The sequence below is a fragment of the Anolis sagrei genome, chromosome 3 (genome assembly GCF_037176765.1).
Source record: "Anolis sagrei isolate rAnoSag1 chromosome 3, rAnoSag1.mat, whole genome shotgun sequence".
NCBI classification, from domain to species: Eukaryota; Metazoa; Chordata; class Lepidosauria; order Squamata; family Dactyloidae; genus Anolis; species Anolis sagrei.
The window spans coordinates 163417754-163438380 of NC_090023.1; the positions used below are offsets into that span (position 1 = coordinate 163417754).

Sequence of the window (20627 nt, forward strand, 5' to 3'; positions counted from 1 at the left end):
TGGAACTCACACCCTAAAGACATCAGACGGGCCCCAACTTTGGCAGTCTTTAGGAGGAGCTTGAAGACGTGGTTGTTCCAGTGTGCCTTCCTGGAATAATGATCCCATAGCACTTTGTCCTCCAAAGCACTTTACATTTTTTAGATCTGCTCGTATGCCCTTGCACAAACGCTACTATCACTTTTCGTCCATGTCCCAGCATTATTTCCATTTTAACTTTACATTTTACTGTTACTTTACATTTTACTTTACTGTTTTTAATTGCGTGTTGTCTTATTGATAATGTTGTATATCTTATTGTCTATGTTTATTTTAATTGCTTGTACTGTTGTTGTTTTGCTTGTATTGTTGTGTTTGGGCTCGGCCTCATGTAAGCCGCACCGAGTCCCTTGGGGAAATGGTAGCGGGGTACAAATAAAGTGTTGTTGTTGTTGTTATTATTATTATTATTATTATTATTATTATTATTATTATTATTATTATTATTATTTCTACGCTCATTTAGTAGAAAGGAGGGAGAGTACCTTCTTAGTAGATGTTCCCATATTTTGGAAATACCTCCCTGGGGAATCTAGGATGGCTTCTTGTTGTCCTTCTACCGGCAAGTAAATTTTTTCTGATTGCATCTGCCTTTTGCATCTGCTGCTGAGTACGCATGCCCAGTGTGGAACACATCTCACCACGCTAAAACAGTGGCTGTGGCTCTTAATAAGACATGCCACATTATCATAGCCTGTCTGCACCCTACACCACTGGAGAAATTACACTGTCTAGCTGGTATTGCACCACTTGACCTCCACCGGGAAGCAGCAGCCAATAGTGAAATAACCAAGGCAGTGACATCTCCGGCCCATTCCCTGTTTGGATATCAGCCAGCACGCCAATGCCTTAAATCAAGAAATAGTTTTCTAAGATCTACAGAGATACTCACAGGAACACCTCAGCAAACGAGAATCCAAAGTGGCAGGCTAAAACCCAGCATCTTAATCCATTTTTTGTTGTGTCAGGAGCGACTTGAGAAACTGCAAGTCGCTTCTGGTGTGAGAGAATTGGTTGTCTGCAAGGACGTTGCCCTGGGGACGCCCGGATGTTTTGATGTTTTATCATCTTTGTGGGAGGCTTCTCTCATGTCCCCGCATGAGAAGCTGAAGCTGATAGAGGGAACTCTATCTGGCCACAGTGGTCCACACTCTTGTTACATCCACAGATCTGGCCACAGTGGTCCACACTCTTGTTACACCCCGAATAGATTCCTGCAACACACTCTACGTCGGGTTGCCTTTGAAGACTGTTCAGAAACTTCAATTAGTCCAACGGGCAGCGGCCAGATTACTCACTGGAGCGTCATATAGAGAACATACCACCCCTCTGCTATGTCAGCTTCACTGGCTGCCGATCCAGTTCCGAACACAATTCAAAATGCTGGTTTTGACCTACAAAATCCTATACGGCTCTGGCCCAGTGTACCTGTCCGAACGCATCTCCTTCTACGTCCTGCCTCGGAGTTTAAGATCTTCTGGGGAGGCCCTGCTCTCGGCTCCACCTCTATCACAAGTGAGGTTGGTGGGGACGAGGAGCAGGGCCTTCTCGGTGGTGGCCTCTCGCCTGTGGAATTCGCTTCCCGGGGAAATTTGGTCATCGACATCCCTCCTCTCTTTTATAAGGAAACTAAAAACATGGATATGGGACCAGGCCTTTGGGTAATTTGGCAGACAGACAAAGGACAATGACGACTAGAACTGGATAGGATTATGACAATGCGGAATGAACTTACAGATTTTGAGCTTGGCGAACATTGATATGGGACCAGGCCTTTGGGTAATTTGGCAGACAGACAAAGGACAATGACGACTAGAACTGGATAGGATTATGACAATGCGGAATGAACTTACAGATTTTGAGCTTGGCGAACATTGATCATAGCAGAGGGGTGGTATGTTCTCTAGTTTAGTTTTTGTTAGTTGTATTGTATAATTGGATTGTTTTAATTATTTTAAAATTGTTGCTGCTATGTATTTTATCTCACTATGTGTATTGCTGGCATCGAATTGTGCCTTTCGTAAGCCGCCCTGAGTGCCCCTTCGGGGGTTGAGAAGGGTGGGGTAGAAATGCTCAAAATAAATAAATAAACTCATCCGTGCTCTCCCCAGATACAAACCTGCGACTGGTCGGTCTTCAGTCCTGCCAGCACAGGGGTTTAAACCACTGCACTACTGAGGGCTCCTACCAAAATCCATGACTGATACTAAATGAGAGACTCCCTCCTGGGCACACAGAAGACTGGGCGACTTGGAAGACACTGAACAGACTGCTCTCTGGTAACACAAGATGCAGAGCCAACCTTAAGAAATGGTGCTACAAAGTGGAATCCATGACATATGAGTGGGGAGAAGAGAAAACCACAGACTACCTATTACAATGCAGCCTGAACCCTGCCACATGCACAATGGAGGATCTTCTTATACCAACACCAGAGGCACTCCAAGTGGCTAGCAACTGGTGAAAGAACATTCAACAGAATGCCAAGTTTTTAAACTTTGTTTTCTCAAACACATCACAATTGTATGCTTGGTTCGCTCCTGACACAATAAATAAATAATAATCTGCCTTTTATGGATTGGTTGTGAGGGACTTTTAATGTGCTATTTTGTCAAATGAACATGTTCTGTCTTTGAATTAATTTCAAGTCATGCTTTTTAAAAAACCAAAAAATCTGTACTGGGGTTAATCATTTATAAGCCACTTTTTGGGGAAAGTTGGTATATCAATGAATAAAAGGAGGAGGGATGGATATTAGGGCTGGGCGGTTTCATTTCGTAATTTCGTAATTCGTTAAAAATTCGTTATTTTTTTTTGTTACGAAGCGATAACGAACCATTCAGGAGCATCTAAAAAACGAAACGAATGTTTCAATTCGTTTCGTAATTGCTTCATATTCGTTTCGTATTCGTTTCGAAATCGTTTCGTTATTATTTCCGCATGTCTGGGGCAAGTTTTATAGCTGTTGTTTGTTTAATCAGTGAAAAAAATTTATAAATATCACACCAACAGTCAACAACAGAGGGAGGGGGAAGCTTCAGAAGTTCCCCCTGTCCCATATGGAGGTTTTTTAGTGTATTGCGCGGTCGCGTCCGCCATTAACGAATCGATTCGTATTCGTTTCGTATTCGTTTCGTAATTTTACGAAATTTCGTAAATATCGAACTTTTTTAAAGAAAAATTTTGGAATTCTTTTAAATATCAAAACGCAAAAAACCCCAAAAAACGAATCGAGTTTAGAAACAAATTTTTCCGTGGTTGCCCAGCCCTAATGGATATGTTAGCATGCTCTAAAGTGCAGACAATTCTCAATTCTGTGTTGAATTCTAGACAGTTTCAGCTGATGCAGTTGGGATTCCAATAAGCCTAGCAACCCTGGAATCTAATCCAGGCCTTCAACCATTTTGCTGATCGCATTATCCATAGGAACATTGTTCTGCTCACATAATGTAAAGAACAACCCTCCCACGCAACATAGCCTGACAACTGCAATAGACAACTGCTGTGTTCAAGCTGGGTGGAGAGGAGTCTCCAAAGGTGATGATGAGATTATTCACATTCTTTACTGAAGTAGATTAAAGGCAGCCCATGGAGATGATATCCTTTTATGAAAGCTGCAGAGCTGTGGAAATGAGAAAAGTGACTGAGAATAAATTCTGACAATGTTTATTTTGTTTGTCTAAGAAATAACCCAAACCCCCAAAGTACAGAAAAATTAATTATTACCAAACCTTTGATGGAAAGAAGATGGATACTGCAGGCTTCAGACAGCAGGCAAATACCTCCAAGGTGCAGGAACACAGCTGAAAAGAGATTTCTGCAGTTTTGCTGGTAAGAGGTTAATTCAATGTCAATTTACCTAATGCTGATGAAAGGCTGGTGTCAGCCAGAGTTATGATGATAAAAGGCTCAGCAATACTTACAATACCCCAGGGTCACCATGTAAAGGGGTAATTTAGAGGCAACCAACAAGCCACAAAAATATAATCAGACTGAAATGTGAGCCTGAGGGAAGAGACAATAGCACTGAGTAAGTGGGGACCAATTGGTAAAGAAGCTGGGACAAGTAATTGATCTCAAGATAGGTTTTTAGAAAGGAAAATGAAATGTTTGCTTTAAAAATATAATTGAGCAGTGATTGTTATTACTAGCAAAATGGCTTCCTGAAACAATATACAGGGTGGGGCAGCATAACATCCTTTTTTCAAAACTTAATAACACTCATTGTACGAATCAGACTTTTTAAATATAATATAGGCGCATACCTAAAGTTTTGTTTTACGTAGTTTTGAAGATCAAATTAGGTAGGTGACGTCCTCCATTCTCCGTACACTGAGTAAACTGATTTCTGGCGTTTGTCATGACTCTTGCCAGCATAGCAAGCGTTATGTTGGCAATTTCTTCCTGGATGTTGGTCTTCAAATCTTGTAGGGTCCTTGGACGGTTCACATAAACACAGGATTTCAAAAAACCCCATAGAAAAAAATCACAAGGGGCCAAATCTGGAGAGCGGGCCGGCCACTTCAAATCCGCTCGAAAAGTAGGCCTCAATGGCAAAAGCACGCTCCTCACTGTTCCAACGCATGATGGTGACTGAACTGTGTCAGGACAAAACTTTAGACTCCTGCCTCTCGAACGAGACTACTAGCACTCTGCTACGTCTTCAACCGACTGAATGGTGCACATTTTAAAAAAAGAAGTTATGCTGCCTCACCCTGTACAATATATATCATCTGTTTGTAAAACACTATGGACCTCGTCACACATGTCACTAGAATCACCACGGATTGTCCTGGGATGTGGGGAACTCATTGCCCCATGCCCCACATCACCCATCCCACAGGGTGTAGTGTCTACCACCCAGCTTCTCCCTGTTGATTCAAGGCAACATGAGAAGCCTCCCATGTTGTCACAGTGGTGGCATGTACATCTTTACCTTCTCCTTTACAATGGAGCCATGCCTGAAGTTGCAGTACATCATGGGATAGGAGCCGGTGGTCTCCGTCATAAAGTAGAATCAGCACATGCTGCTGATTTTGCCCTTATCTGATGAGGTCATAATAAGTGGAACTTAGGAAAGATCATATTCATTTCAAAAACACCGAAGCATTAACTTAGGAAAATATACAGTGGAACCCCCTTATCCAAGGATTTGGTATTCACAGTTTCATTTTCCCATGTTCCAAAATATATTTTCCCCGCAGAAGTGTTTTTGAACCTCTCTAGGCCCTCCAATGCAGTTGTATGGCACATTTCCAGCCCAAGTATAATTAAAATATAGGGTTTAGTATTATTTACTAGGCCTGGGTAACAACGCAAAAATTTGTTTCTAAAATCGATTTGTATTTGGGGTTTTTTTTGTTTCGATATTTAAAATAATTACAAAATTTTCCCTTAAAAAAGTTCGGTATTTACGAAATTTCGTTAATATTTACAAAACATTTTGTAAAGATGGCGCCCTTTTTTTTCAATATTTTTAAAATATTTTTTAATTTAATTATTAATTTAGTAGAATAGGGAGGAGAAATTATTATTAAGGAGGGAAGGTAGGAACTCACTCTGGCGGGCCCTCTCGCTCGCCCTCTCGCTCGCCGTTCGCCCTCTCGCTCGCCCTCTCGCTCGCCGCTCGCCCTCTCGCTCGCCACTCGCCCTCTCCTCCTCCTCCTCTTTCAGGCTCTGCCTCTGACTGGCTAAGAGAGGAGAGAGAGGAGAGCTCCCAGCAAGCATCGCCAGGCGGCCATCTTACGTATTTCCGAAATGGACGGAAATACAAAATTTTTTGGCGCCTGCCATTTCGATATTTAAAAACATTTCCGGGTTTAAAAATAAGTTTTGTAATAGTTTTGTAATTGCTAAAATTAACGAATATTTAACGAATTACAAAATTAACGAACGAAACCGCCCAGGCCTATTATTTACAGGTCCAAGTACTTGAGCATATTCCCTACAGATGTGGAAATTGTGCTATACAAAGGTAAATCAGCCTTTGCATTGCTGCTTAAAGAAAAATACAAAATAATATCTTCCCCTCATCTCATTTACTCAAGGTGTTGAACTTGAAGTTGAAACATACGGCAACACTGGTAACAGGATTGTGTCTTCCACAAAACTTTGAGATACATGGCCACTTCATGGAGTCAAGGAAAAGCTGAGTGACATATACTGACTTTTCCTTCTAACAGAACAGCTGGAGAATTAAGCAGGAGGCTTCCCCAACCAACCCCAAATCATCCACCTGACTCCCAATTGCTACACTGAAGCAGCGTGTTGCTCTGTATTGTCCACAATAATTAGTAATGATCTCTCAGGAGTTTAGACAGAAGTCTTCATGTAAAATGTGCAAGGTGTGACCTTTGCCAGGAAACTGTCCAGAATGCACACAGCATGCTGCCAGTGATCCCTGTTAGTGCAAAACCAACCACTGATGGCAAATTAACACTGGTGGAGAAGGCTGGAAACAATAGACTATCCTTTTCTGCCGTTTCTCCAAGTTCCACATGGAAATGGGAGATCTGTGCTTTTGGCAAAAGTATGATCGTTGGGACCCTATGCTGGTTGTGCACCGCAAGTCAGAATTAATGAAGGGAACACGTGGGCAAGACAGCTCAGCAAGTGAGAGTCGCAGCTGCGAGGGAGGGAGGAAGAGGGGGTCTACGGCTCACACATCCTGCCCTCCCAGAGCCCCGGCTCCTCCACTGTAAGAAAGTGTGTAGGGGAAAGCACAAGAAGAAGGGAAAGGCGTGGAATCTGGTTCCTGCCACTCTGTTTGCACTAGGGCCTTGTAAAAACCTTCCCTGGCCACCAGCACACTTTCTGCCCTTTGGAGAAAGCAGCCCCAGCAGCTGGGAGTAGTCCAAGCAGACTTCCCTTCATTAATTCTGCTGTGCATTGCACAACCAACGTACGGGTTCCAGCTATGCGTAGGGTCCCAACTATCATACTTTTGCTGTGCTCTTTAATATTAAATGTTTGCTGATACAGTACTTATTTTTTAAATGATGCATGCAGATCCAAGTAAGGTGGCCTTTTGCAGTTGACAAATCATGATTTTTTTCAATGTTTATTGTTTCCAAATGCCGGCTGAGAGCTTTTGGCACGGTACCCAGTGTGCCAATTACCACTGGGACCTCCTGTACTGGTTTATTATATTTATATCCTGCCTTTCTATCCATGGGGACTTTCTGTATCGCACTAAACAGTTTAAGAAGAGCAATGCAAAAGTTTTTTTAAAAAAATAATGAGAGTTTGGTATTTTGTTGCTGTGGTTGTTATGGCAAGTGCCTTAGGCGGAAAGAAACATTTGTTCATATTCAGTTGAGCATCTATCATGAAAAACATGTCGCATATACGAAGAGTGGTGTCCTAGTTTGGATTGAGAAAAGCTATATGGGATATGGAATAAAGAGGATTTTTAAAAGACTGTCAGCATTTTTCTAAAGAAGTGCAAACTTGGGCAGCTTTAAATGGAAATGTTTGAATTGGTATTTATCCAAATGTATTATGCAAGGTAGAATTATTGATTGAGTTTTATTCTGTGTGCAGGTTGAATATAAAATACTTGAATCCTTTACATTTCAAGAAAGATGATGGCATAGTAATGCTACAGCCCTGACAGATGGCCATCCATCTGTTTAAACGCTTCCAACGAAGAAGCTTCCACCACACTCCGGGGCAGAGAGTTCCACTGCTGAACAGCTCTCACAGTCAGGAAGTTCTTCCTCATGTTCAGATGGAATCTCCTCTCTTGTTTGAAGCCATTGTTCCGCATCCTAGTCTCCAAGGAAGCAGAAAACAAGCTTGCTCCCTCCTCCCTGTGACTTCCTCTCACAAATTTATACATGGCTATCATATCTCCTCTCAGCCTTCTCTTCTTCAGGTTAAACATGCCCAGCTCTTTAAGCCACTCTTCATAGGGCTTGTTCTCCAGACCCTTGATCATTTTAGTCGCCCTCCTCTGGACACATTCCAGCTTGTCAATATCTCTCTTGAATTGTGGTGCCCAGAATTGGACACAATATTCCAGATGTGGTCTAATCAAAGCGGAATAGAGGGGTAGCATTACTTCCTTACATCTAGACACTATGCTCCTATTGATGCAGGCCAAAATCCCATTGGCTTTTTTTGCTGCCACATCACATTGTTGGCTCATGTTTAACTTCTTGTCCACGAGGACTCCGAGATCCTTTTCACACGTACTGCTCTTGAGCCAGGCATCCCCCATTCTGTATCTTTGCATTTCATTTTTCCTGCCAAAGTGGAGTATCTTGCATTTGTCACTGTTGAACTTCATTTTGTTAATTTTGGCCCATCTCTCTAATCTGTCAAGATCGTTTTGAATCCTGCTCCTGTCCTCTGGAGTATTGGCTATCCCTCCCAATTTGGTGTCGTCTGCAAACTTGATGATCCTGCCTTCTAACCCTTCATCTAAGTCATTAATAAAGATGTTGAACAGGACCGGGCCCAGGACGGAACCCTGCGACACTCCGCTCGTCACTTCTTTCCAGGATGAAGAGGAAGCATTGGGGAGAATCACCCTCTGGGTTCGTCCATTTAACCAATTACAGATCCACCTCACCGTAGTTTTGCCTAGCCCACATTGGACTAGTTTCCTTGCCAGAAGGTCATGGGGGACCTTGTCGAAGGCCTTACTGAAATCCAGGTACGCTACATCCACGGCATTCCCCGCATCTACCCAGCTTGTAGCTCTATTGAAGAAAGAGATCAGATTAGTCTGGCATGACTTGTTTTTGATAAATCCATGTTGACTATTAGCGATGACTGCATTTGTTTCTAAGTGTTTGCAGACCGCTTCCTTAACAATCTTTTCCAGAATCTTGCCCGGTATCGACGTGAAGCTGACCGGACGGTAGTTGTTTGGGTCATCCTTTTTTCCCTTCTTGAAGATTGGGACCACATTGGCCCTCCTCCAATCTGCTGGAACTTCTCCTGTTCTCCAAGAACTCTCAAAGATGATTGCCAATGGTTCCGAAAACTATAGGGAGTCTGCTGTGGTGTACAAATGTGCTTTGTTCAAATGTATCACTCCATCCCTGGCTGGGCTGAATATGGTACTGGGAACCACCCCGTAAGCCCTTTTCAGAGTGAGTAACTCTCCATTCCCTACACAGAATTCATTCCCCCTTCCTATTTCTTTCTGCAGAGTTATGACTTATAAAAACAATCACCTGGAACCAAAATGACAAAAGCTAATAAACATTCTGTTCCTAATTACAGACCTACACTCTCCACGAAGGTTATCAATCTCTTTCTATGCCTCTTCTCCTCCAACAATAATAATGACAATTTATTTCAGATGAAGATTATTAGCCGAGTTAATTTGCTGTTACTCTCTGTCAACTATAATGGGGAGGGGGCATCAGGAATGATTTTTAGTGTTTAATTTGTGTACTATCCATCAGCAAGAACAAGACAGGTGTGAGGAGCAGAACAACGCAACTGTATTTGTCAGGTACCTGACTGTTAAACAAGGAAGCTGTTTTGACATAGGCAGCTGATTTTTCAAAATTCAGTTTCCTATAACGTTGCATCACAGTGCCCTCTGCTGCACAGCAGTTGAAATGTTGCTTTCCATGCTGGTCTTGGATCATAATACATTGTAATACATTACATTTCTTATGTATTTGTGTTTCTTGTTACATCTCATCACCTGTCCTCTAGGGTCATACTTAAATTGCTGGGTGTCCAGAATCATCTGCATACGACTTTTGTTGTTGTTCTATTAATCTCAGTTTAATGACCAGTGCGGATTATTTGATCCCTTGCAGCCTGGCTTCTGATTTTAATTCAGTCATTAGTCCTAGCTTCCATCTGTGCTTTATAGAGCATGGGTAAAGATTCTTGCATGGATCAGCAGGCATGTAGCCGGAGGGGGGGGGGGGGGGGGCTCGGGGGGCTTCAGCCCCCCCCCCCCCGAAATTTTCATGGTGGTTCGCGAAAAGGCCTTACTGGTGCATTATTTAAACTGTTATGTTTATTCATATCATGATCTGATCACCATACTCAATATATCCCATATGCATGGGGGTATTCGGGTAATGATACAAAAGGTTTGCTAGGCTAGACCCTCTTTCACTCAGACTCAGCCCCCCCCCCGAAACTCACCCCCCTCAACCCCCCCCCCCCTGAATTTTTTTTAGCCCCCCCGAAACGAAATCCTGGCTACGGGCCTGTGGCTCAGTATAGGAATTTGTTAGTAATGTGAAATATATTTGATTTCTCCCAGAACTGTGATCTAGCATTAAAAATGTTTATATTTGAAATATGTACCACCACATAGGTCCAGATGTTTTCTAACGTTTTGTTCTGTTGCGCGCTGGGCTTCAGACGAATTGCTTTTAAAACAGGACATGCAACTTTAGCCCAGTGGGAAGCCAGGGGGCCCGAAGAGAAATTCTTAAGGATTTTCACCATAAACAGTCTTTGGAGGGCTTGAGGAATATAACGAAGTCTTTATTGGTGAACAATCAACAGAAACTTCTTTTGTCTTCAAAAGGTTAAACAAATACTTCCAGGCTTTTGTGCAACTGGTGGCTTCTAACTGTTACTTTACTCTAAAGGAAAATCCCTTTCCAAACTTCTCCCAGGCTAACTGTGAACCTAAACCTAACTGATGTGGATCAACTACCAGGCTGAACTGCGTCTCAAAACCGAGTGGACCTACCAGTAGGCCTGTAGTCACTTAGCTGGAGTTCTTGATGTTTAAAGCTGTTATTCCCTCCGAAATTCCTCAGGGCTGTAAGGCTGTTTCCCTGGGAACCTTTGGGAATCCTTAGATGCTCTTAAGACTGTTCTCCCCCGGGAAGTCTTAAGGGTTGAAGCCTTTGTACAGGAGAAAGTCTGTACACGTCCTGTACATTGACTTTCCTTGCTGAGACTGACTAAAAATGGCTCCCTTCCCTTCTCAATTGTCCTGAACAGGGGGTGGAACCAAACTTAACGATGATGGACAGGGGGCCTGCCCTATAACTGCAAACCTTTACAGGAAGCCACCCTTCTGCAGAATCCCAAGCCTTGGGCTGCAAGCAAACACTTAATACAAAGCAAATAAAGTGGGAGCTTCTGTACCAGCACACGTTTGTATATCAGAAAGTACTATTCAAGATCAGTAAGTAATATTCCCCTATGAACCAGTGCGTATTCTGAGATCATCCGGGGAGGCACTGTTCTCTCTCTCTCCGCCATCTCAAATTCGGTTGGTGGGGACGAGGGAGAGGGCCTTCTCGATGGTGGCCTCCCAGGTCTGAAACTCCCTCTCTAGGGAGATCAGAAAGGCTCCTACTTTGTCCTCTTTTCGGAGACAACTAAAAACCTGGATGTGCTTTTGATTAAGCAGTCCACCAGTAATTTTCCTGGCCCTATTTTAAGTTCAGCACTCTGTTGGCCCTCTTCTAATCTGCCTCAAAACTTTTGGTGACAGTTTTTCCAGCCCTGTCTACTTTATTGTTGCACTCCCTTCAGGATGTATTGCACTATTTGAGCCTGAACCTCAGCTATGTTCTTTTTCTCAGCCGTATTGTTTTGATGTTTTTTACGATTGTGATTGTTTTTATATTTGATCTGATGTTTTTGTTTGTTTCTATCTGTAATTTTTTGGGCTTGTCCCTTGTAAGCCAACTTGAGTCCCCTTGAGGAGATGGTTGGTGGGGTATAAAAATAAAGTTGTTGTTGTTATTGTATTGTCGAAGGCTTTTATGGCCGGAATCACTGGGTTGTTATAGGTTTTTCCGGGTTATATGGCCATGTTCTAGAGGCATTTTCTCTTGACGTTTCACCTGCATCTATGGCAAGCATCCTCAGAGGTAGTGAGGTCTGTTGGAAGTAGGAAAATGGGTTTATATATCTGTGGAATGACCAGAGTGGGACAAAGGACTCTTGTCTGCTGGGTTATTATTATTATTCTCTCTTTATGCTAAAGTATTTCAAGTCTGTTTCACTAAGGCTCCTTCGACATTGCTCCTATATCCCAGGATTTGATTCCAGATTATCTTCTTATCCAGATAATCATGCTGTGGAGAGTCATATAATCCTAATGAAATCAGATAATCTGGGATCTTATCCTGGGATATAGGGCAGTGCAGAAGGGGCCTGACTGTGTCTGAGCCAAAGTTTGTTGCTATGGTGTTTAAGGTGCACATGACTCTCCTTAAATAAAATTGAACTGTAAAAAGTAATTTATAAGAAGTAAAAACATGCCAGTGCAAAATATGAAGTTGGGATGAGAATTGGTCCTAGGGAGAGACAAATTGGAGTTTTTAATGAAATTTGCTTTTGAATGGGTCAGCTCTTTGAATCCCTCAATTTCAGAACAAGGAAAAATAAAATCCACTTATATATGAACCTGACAGGTGGTAAACTTTTGTGAAGATGTTTATCCTATCCATTGTCAATCTCCACATCTGTAAATGTAGCACATACACTCTCATGTGAAATATTGAAAAGCTGCCGTGTCAGGGATAAGCATAGGTATGTTTCGTCTTTGTAAAACTGTTGTTTGCTTTAATGTTTTTACTATTACCTTTTTAGGTTTTTGGCTAGATGAATACTTCATCAAAATGGTTTCAGTTGAAAAAGGTCACTCCATGGAGGTATGCTCCTCCGAAATGTAGGCTATTCACGAACCCTAATGTCAGGATTTTCCATACTGCTTGGTTCCAAAGAAGGTAGATTTGAGCGTCCTGTAAATAATAATAATAATAATAACAACAACAACAACAACAATAATTCATTGGAACTTGTGCCACAAATACCATCTGCCTGCGACAAAGAACTGGTGGGATCACAAGCCGGAAAAAGTTACAGAGAATGAACACGTCAAACTCCTCTGGGTCTTCCGAATTCAGACAGACAGGGTTTTGGAGCACAATACTCTTGATCTCACGATCATGTTAAAAAACAAAGTATGGATTGTCGATGTTGCAATCCCAGATGACAGCAGGATTGAAGAGAAACAACTGGAAAAGCTGACACAATATGAGGATTTAAAGATCGAACTGCAAAGACTCTAACATAAGCCAATAAAGGTGGTCCCAGTGGTAAACTGGCTGGGATTTCTGGGAGTTGTAGGCCAAAACACCTGGGGACCCACAGGTTGAGAACCACTGGTTTAATTCCTTGAGTTCAATTATATTTCATTCAAGTCACTTACTGAATGATTTTCAGGGGGAAGAATAACAGGCCCTGCACATTTAACCAGAAGGTAGGCCTTTGTCAAAGTTTTGGTGTTCTGGGAGACAATAATTGGCTAAGATCATCTGGGGAGGCCCTGCTCTCTGTCCCGCCTGCATCACAGGCGTGCTTGGCGGGGACGAGAGACAGGGCCTTCTCAGTGGTGGCCCCTCGGCTGTGGAATGCCCTGCCTGCAGATATCAGATCGCCCCCCTCCCTGCTGGCGTTTCGGAGGAAAGTGAAGACCTGGCTGTTTGAACAAGCATTTGATTAAACAGTGTAATTGAACATGGAATAATGGATGATGAGACTGAATTCTGATTTTACTGTTGAGGCACTAATGATTGTTATACGGATGTTTAATGATTTATGTTACAAATTGTTTTTAATTGCCTATATTTGTCTTGTGATGTTTTGGATTGATGTTGTTCACCGCTTTGAGTCGCCTGAGGGCTGAGGAAAGCGGTATATAAATAAAGTAAATAAAGTAAATAAATAAATAAATAAATAAATCTTACCTAAAGCAGTGATTAGTTTGAGTAAGACACTTGGAATGAGGAAGAGGAAATACTATGTATAGTCACTGTAGCTTATGGGGTAGGCTTGTGGATAGATGAGTGCATGAAAAAGATCAGATTCTGCCCACTTCAGAAAGGTACTACAACAAGAACAGGCATTACCTTTCTCTCCACTATAGTTCAAAAAGGAAGAGATGTGTAGTTATGTGCTCAGTGAAGGGGTGGATGCAGAGGCAGCCCTACGTAATTTTCAATGGTAAGCAAACAGTATGTGTGCCATATTTCTGTGTGCCATATTTGATTCAATTCCATCATTGGTGGAGCTCAGAATGCTCTTTCATTGTAGGTGAGCTATACAGCCCAGTAACTATAACTCGTATATGTCAGGGTCTATTTTCCCCCAAGAGCACCTCAAGAGTGCCCCTGGGCAAAATCAACTATACTGCAAATGCTTACTTCACATAATGTTTTGAGCCTGGTGGATGAAACTGGGAAAAACTACACTACAATCTGGCTTATCGCCTACTGCAGAGTTAAAGACTTGTTTGGCAGGTCAAAGATTTCCATTCACAACACTAGAAAATTGTTCCATGATTTCAAAATTATTAGCCATCCTTGGAAGTACCTAGAATTTTCTTAAACACATCCAGATGCAGATAAAGACAAAAGACATTTAGAATTATGAATTTTATTCACTAAAGCAACATTGAGGAATTTTTACAATGCAAGTTTTTAAATTTTTACAAGCAAGTTCTGATATACAGTATTTATTTAGATTTTTTTTCAAAGAAATATTATGTAATAAGGATACTTTGCAGCTAGTACTGAATTTAAGACAAATACTAACACTGCAGGTAATATTTTTGTGGTGCTTTTGATATTAACATAGGCAGTGAGCAGCTTTACCACAGCAGTGATCAAAATATTTTCAAACTTTCCTAGAACATGGTTGTAGATACATCTACAACCATGATCATGTGTCAACAGGGCATGATCTACCAATGTCAAGCACTTAAGTTCCACTGATATTCACCAAGAACAAACTCTCCTGTTAAAAATCAACAGCTCTCAGAAGTGCTTATCTTCAGCTGGAGTTTGTCAATTGTTCAGAGAACCACTGCAAAACAGATGAAAGACAGACATTCCAGAACTTAAACCCAGTTTAAAGGGTGTAAAATGTATCTCTACCAAAAATAGATGTTAAGCCAAAAAGGTAAGTCTGTTTCTCCCAAAGCATGCTCATCTACCAATATTTGAAAGTCTTCATGAATATACATGGAGTGACATGCAAGGGACAAAATAAACCACAAACACCATTCAAGTATCTAAGCTGCATTATAACAAATAAAAATCAGTATTTGAGATGGGGAATCTACTCATGTGGTCAGTGGCTGGATTCGGAGTCTGTACCACATATTTGTCTGTGAACCACTTGAAGGTCTGTTGAGTAACACAAATGATTCACTCAACCATTCTTTTTTTTGGGAAGGGAGGGAGGTTAGTATTGCACATTGGCTTATCAACACTTCAAAAATTAGATCTAAACAATACAAACATGAAGGACAATCCTCTGCGAAATAAAGTATCTGGCAATGATTTCTCTTTCCGTTCAAATTGTTCCCAATTTTTCAGAAACACTATGTAGATTGTGGATGCCATATAATTGGCTGCTTAGTATAACAAACCTTCGTGAAACCAAGCCATGTGATCATGGAACCATGTTGGGAGATAATGAAGAGCTCGTAGCATACAATAGAAGAAGCTACAAGTATTTCATGAACTACATCATCTGTTGTTGGTTTTCATTAAAAAAAAAAAAACCTCCCAAACCCTAACATCAATGATCAGTGAAAATTGTCTCACTGATTCAACCACCGGTATTTATTTTAATTTTAGGCACAATTCCAAGCAATGGAGCTAACAGTTTAAAGTGCAAATTAGTTTTGCTCCAGTTTTGCATCTATTGTTAAAAGATCAGTATTTTAATTATACACATTTAAGGACTGGTTTAATACTTTAGGAGTTATTGCATAATGCAGGAGAATCCAGAAAGGATAAAATGCACAATCTTAAAATTCTAAATATAAACCAAGTCCCCACTGTTAAATATAGGTATTTAAAATAATTGTTCTTCCTAGTACTATATCCTATTTCTTCACTGTAAGTGTCCATTTTAATTGAAATATGCACTTACACCTCTTAGAGTCTTCATCGAAAGTTTGACATTTCACAAAGAACTTCCTACAAATGGTAACAAACCCTCTGATAAACCTAACTAAAAGTTTTTGTCTTTTCCTCTGAACTTTCTAAACATACATTTCAACTTCTTTAATACTGGCATTTTCAGGGAAATTTGTGCATCCTGTTAAAAAAGTTAGACCAAGATATGATGGTAAAAGCCATCATTTCCAGCTTGTGATGAGCCTTCCAGAAATGAAATGTGTATGTTTAGAGCACAGACCATTTAGGCTACCCTTATTAACCCTTACATGCAATCAGTTTGTTATCCTCAGCTTGCCAGTCTGACAGTTGAAGAAAGGTATGGTTTGCAATGCTAAAATTATCTTTGGAAAATCTTTGTTTTTCATAAAGTACTATTCGTACTGCTAAGGATCAGAAAACTTGTTTCTCCAGTGCTTCCTTTTCATTAACTCTTGTGCACAATCAAGTGATTTTACTAATATGATATATAGCTTGAAAACCAGTAGAGGTGCATGGCTCGAAACTTACACAAATTTTCTTTGTTTCAGAAATTGTTTTGCTGCAACTGCTTGCCTTAGGAAAGTGACAACTCTTTTGCAAAAACTGCTCGTCAGTTCAACTTGTCCTGTGACATCAATGTACATTACAATGTTCAATTTCTCTCTCTAATTCTCTGTAAGGCGTGACTGAAAGTGACATAACAAAACTAAGGATGAAACAAAATTTAATCACATCAGTCCTGAAACACTTGGCAATAAAACATTTCTCTTTAGAAAGATGAATCTAAATGGGTGAGTTGATGAAAACTCTTTAAAAATACAGTGGTTGACATATTGGAATATATTTAAGAACAAAACTGTAATATACTGTGGGATTCTGTTATATCTGATCAAGGGGAAGGCCTTATCTGCATCTTGACTTCAACCAGAATGAAAAAAATACTTTTTTTAAACTTAAAATGATACAATAGCTGCCATAACATCTGAGGCAGAACTGCATGCTCTAAACAAGTAGTCTATCACATCTATACAGACATACTCAGTATAAAGAGTTCGGTTTAGTCAGCCCTAGTTATGCTACATGAATCAGTAAGTTGGTCTGTATCTCACTGACATCCAAGATTTGTAGGAGTACTGCTACAATAGAAAACAGCTGTACATTATAAAATTTAGCTTTTACGTTATCCCATCAGTTATCACTTTAAGGCAACTGAACTCTGCAAGTCATATGGTAATTCATGAGCAAAGTATTGTGCAGCTGAGAGCAGCAACTAAGAACACTTTACTGCATGTCCTTGCAAATTTTAATGACATGTAGATACTTAGGTGTTATAAAGCAAATGGTAGTTCAGTCTTATCATTAACGGACTAAATTTGGTGTGTATATTATATATATATTCAACATCCCTTTTGAGAGAGGCAACTATGTTTGACTTAAGAAGAGTCAGAGCTACAAATGCTCTAACTTAAATTCTTTTATCACTGGTTGACCAACAAAGGCTCAACTCCACTATCACAGTGTCCTCAACAATAACTTCATTTATCGCTACAAAAACCAGCATTTTGATATTGCCATTTCTAATTTTTCTCCAGCTGATATCACAATATGATATAGATATATGTTTAAAAGGTATTTGTGTTTGGCTTTGTTTTGGATTATTTTTCTTTCAACACTTCAATGCATGCTTGATTTGTGGGCCTATATCTACACTTTGTGCCATCTGACTGCAAGGCTCTTAGTACAGAATATCTCTAAAAGACTCATCAGAAAATCAGTAATATTAATTACTGAAAGACAACATTTCTATTATGGGGGGAAAGCGATTGAGAGAGAATGTGTGCATGTTTTATGGAGCTTTTAAAGGAAACACTTTTATTACAAAAAACATATGGCAAACATTTCGAGTTGCCTCCTTGAGACTCACAGGAGCAACAGAAATCAATTAATACTGTTGTAATAAAGTTAATCTCTAAAAGGAAGAATGTGTGTCAAAATCTTCAATATGGAGCATTATTCCCAGAGTTACATCATATACCATTTCACAAGAGTCTATATGAAAAAGGGATTTTGGACATGTATCCTAAAAATTAGGTTTTTTTATACCACAATACCTGTAGAACACAGGAGCATTTTACAGATTATATACAAGACATGAATGAACTGATACTTAAATAAAATCAAGATCCATTTCACCCAGTGAAATTTTGTGAATAGTGAATATAGATCAAAGAAGCAAAAAGCAGTCTGGAGATCACCCTGGCCAAAACAAAATGAAAAAAAAAAAGCTCAAACTCTAAATATACATTTTTCTAGAAAGTTTTGGGTTGGGTGTTGTTATAAATAGGAGCATTTTGCATAGGCTTCTGAGATACAGAGTCAGAATTATGGCTGAGGATAGAGATAAAAAAGACCAGCTCTGTATATTTTCTCCATCATTTATAATTAAATATATCAGAACCAAAACTGTAGCCTTAGCCACCTATTATTATTCAGTGTTCCAAATAAATATAAATAGATTTCCCAGAAAGCAGCCTGTCCAACTGATAGAAATGGTCTGGCAACCAGTTATCATTGCAAACTTTACTATTAAGCCAAGCTATCTTTAAAGGAAGGTAGGGTCACTGCAATTAGTGGGTAAAGGCCTTTATGGACCATGTTTTGAAGAATTTCTAGATGGCACAAAATTAAGAGTGATTGGAACAGAACAGGTTGGAATCAGAGGAAATGCAGTCTTTAATAGTTATATGTTTTTGACGAAGGATCGTAACCAAGAGAAGAACGGATGATGATAAGCAGCTTCATAATACAGGACATTGAAATGTGCATATGAAAATTATACTTTCAATATGTCTTTGGTTTAGGGAGGCGGGACTGCCGACTAGAACTCAAACGTTCCCCAGGTTGGACACTTGAATCTTGATGTTGTATATTTTCCTTCGCTTGCGTCGTTTGTCTTGAGTGGTTTGTCTGTGATGAGGGGTTCTGATGCTCAGGAGGCATCATGACTTTTGGGTTTGTCACTGGCTTGGGCTTAAAGGAAATGGTAGGAGGACGAAGTTTGGAGTTTCTCTGGCTCTTATTACATAAATCAAACTGACTGGATACAGACTGTGGTTGTGCTGCACTACTTGGTCGCAGCAGCTCAGGATCTTTTGAAGCAAAGGTGCTATTCGAAGAAGCTGCTTCTGCTACAGGTACTGAAGGAGGCACTAAAGCATTCTGCTTTGGGAGTTTGGTAGCTCTTGAAGTCTTTGGCAGCAAAGCCTGGTTAGTCCGTGAGCAACTGGTTTTTAGAACTGGTTTGGTTTGCCCCCCTCGAGCATTCATTTTGATAGCTGATGATGAAAAAGAGGGATGAGAATGTAGTGTATTTATTTTTCTATCAGTCAGGTCTTTAGGTTTCTCTCTAATTTTAACATTCTTGACGGAATGTGCATTTTCCTCTGACATTTTTTCATTCAACTGCGTATTTAAAGTGCTCAGTTCATCTAGGCTACTGGCACAGGAGCCATTTGCAGCATGTTGATATTCTTGGCCACCCTGCTGCAGATCGTCTTGATTGAGATGTTCACTGTGGGCCGCGATGCGTGATGTTTTTGTTAGTTTTCCCTGGGTGAGGTCTGTGAAACGGGGAAGGAGACTGGAAGGCTGTAGTATTTGAGGCTATAGGAGAGAAAGTTGCAAATCAAGAGATAGGGTTAAAAATCAATCAATATAAATACTTCTCAGTAATAGTTCTTAGAAACACAACTTCTACATTCATGTTTACATACCAAAGGTAAGTGAAAATACATTCCAGACCAGTGCAAGAGCAAAGGAATAAAATCCAGCAATTCCAAATGAATTATGAAACACAAAGACATTAACTGACAACTGTAGCAAAAACTAACAAGAAGCCTGAATAAGCATTTTTGCCAAAACGGGGTAATTTTTAAAAGAAGTTTTAACAACTGAGAAAGAATAATTTCACAAATAAGACAACGTAACAATGAGTAAGTATGAATGAGAAGTTACTTTTATCATTCTGGTTAATATTCATAGGATAAAGCTATTGGTGAAATTCTGAGCATTGGAGGACAAAAAACCCATATTTTACAAATTTGAGTTAGAAATATTTCACAATGCATTTCAAAGATACTTTTCATCAGAAGTTGAGATGGACTGAAGGCTTGATTATATGGTTACTCTAATTAGGTTATCAAGTTCAAATAGATTTTAATAAAGGTAATGCATAACTATTTATATAATGTATATTCTGAAATTCCTGATTTTACACTAAAGTCACCACTTCCTGGAAAACACTATAAATACATAGTTGAAGAGTGGTTATACACTATTCATTTAATGTATAAACAAACAAGGTATGAATAGTATGTGCACACAATGACCTATACTCACCCAGTTTCTCAGGTTACACAATCAGTGGTCGCAGCTTGGGTTAGATCTCTCCTTAAAACTTTGAAGTACTACTAGTCAGACTGAACCAGAGTTTTTTCCAGACTAGTGTCATCCAAAAGTTTTGGACAACAGCTCTCATAATTCCTGCTTCTTGGCCATACCACTTGGGAATGATAAATGTCAAAGTCTATGACATTTGGCAAGACTTGGAGTTGGCACCAGTGGCCTACACAAAGTATTAGGTTCTCTTTATTTTATATTTAACTAGCTGTCCCCTGCCACGCG

The 20627-nt window shown here is 40.1% G+C and overlaps 1 protein-coding gene across 6 annotated transcripts in view; it reads right to left on the reverse strand.

Moving 5' to 3' along the window:
• Nucleotides 1–14414: 14414 nt before the first annotated feature.
• The window catches only part of CCSER2 (coiled-coil serine rich protein 2), a 69043-nt gene continuing 62830 nt past the window's right edge, over nt 14415–20627 (reverse strand). For 2 of the 6 annotated variants that reach the window (XM_060768962.2, XM_060768961.2), the window contains exon 10: nt 14415–19607. In XM_060768962.2, coding sequence (XP_060624945.2) covers nt 18786–19607 — 822 coding nt within the window. In that variant the 3' untranslated portion in view covers nt 14415–18785. The remainder of the gene's footprint in view (nt 19608–20627) is intronic. The other 4 variants (XM_060768965.2, XM_060768964.2, XM_060768966.2 and 1 more) reach the window with 3 other exon arrangements.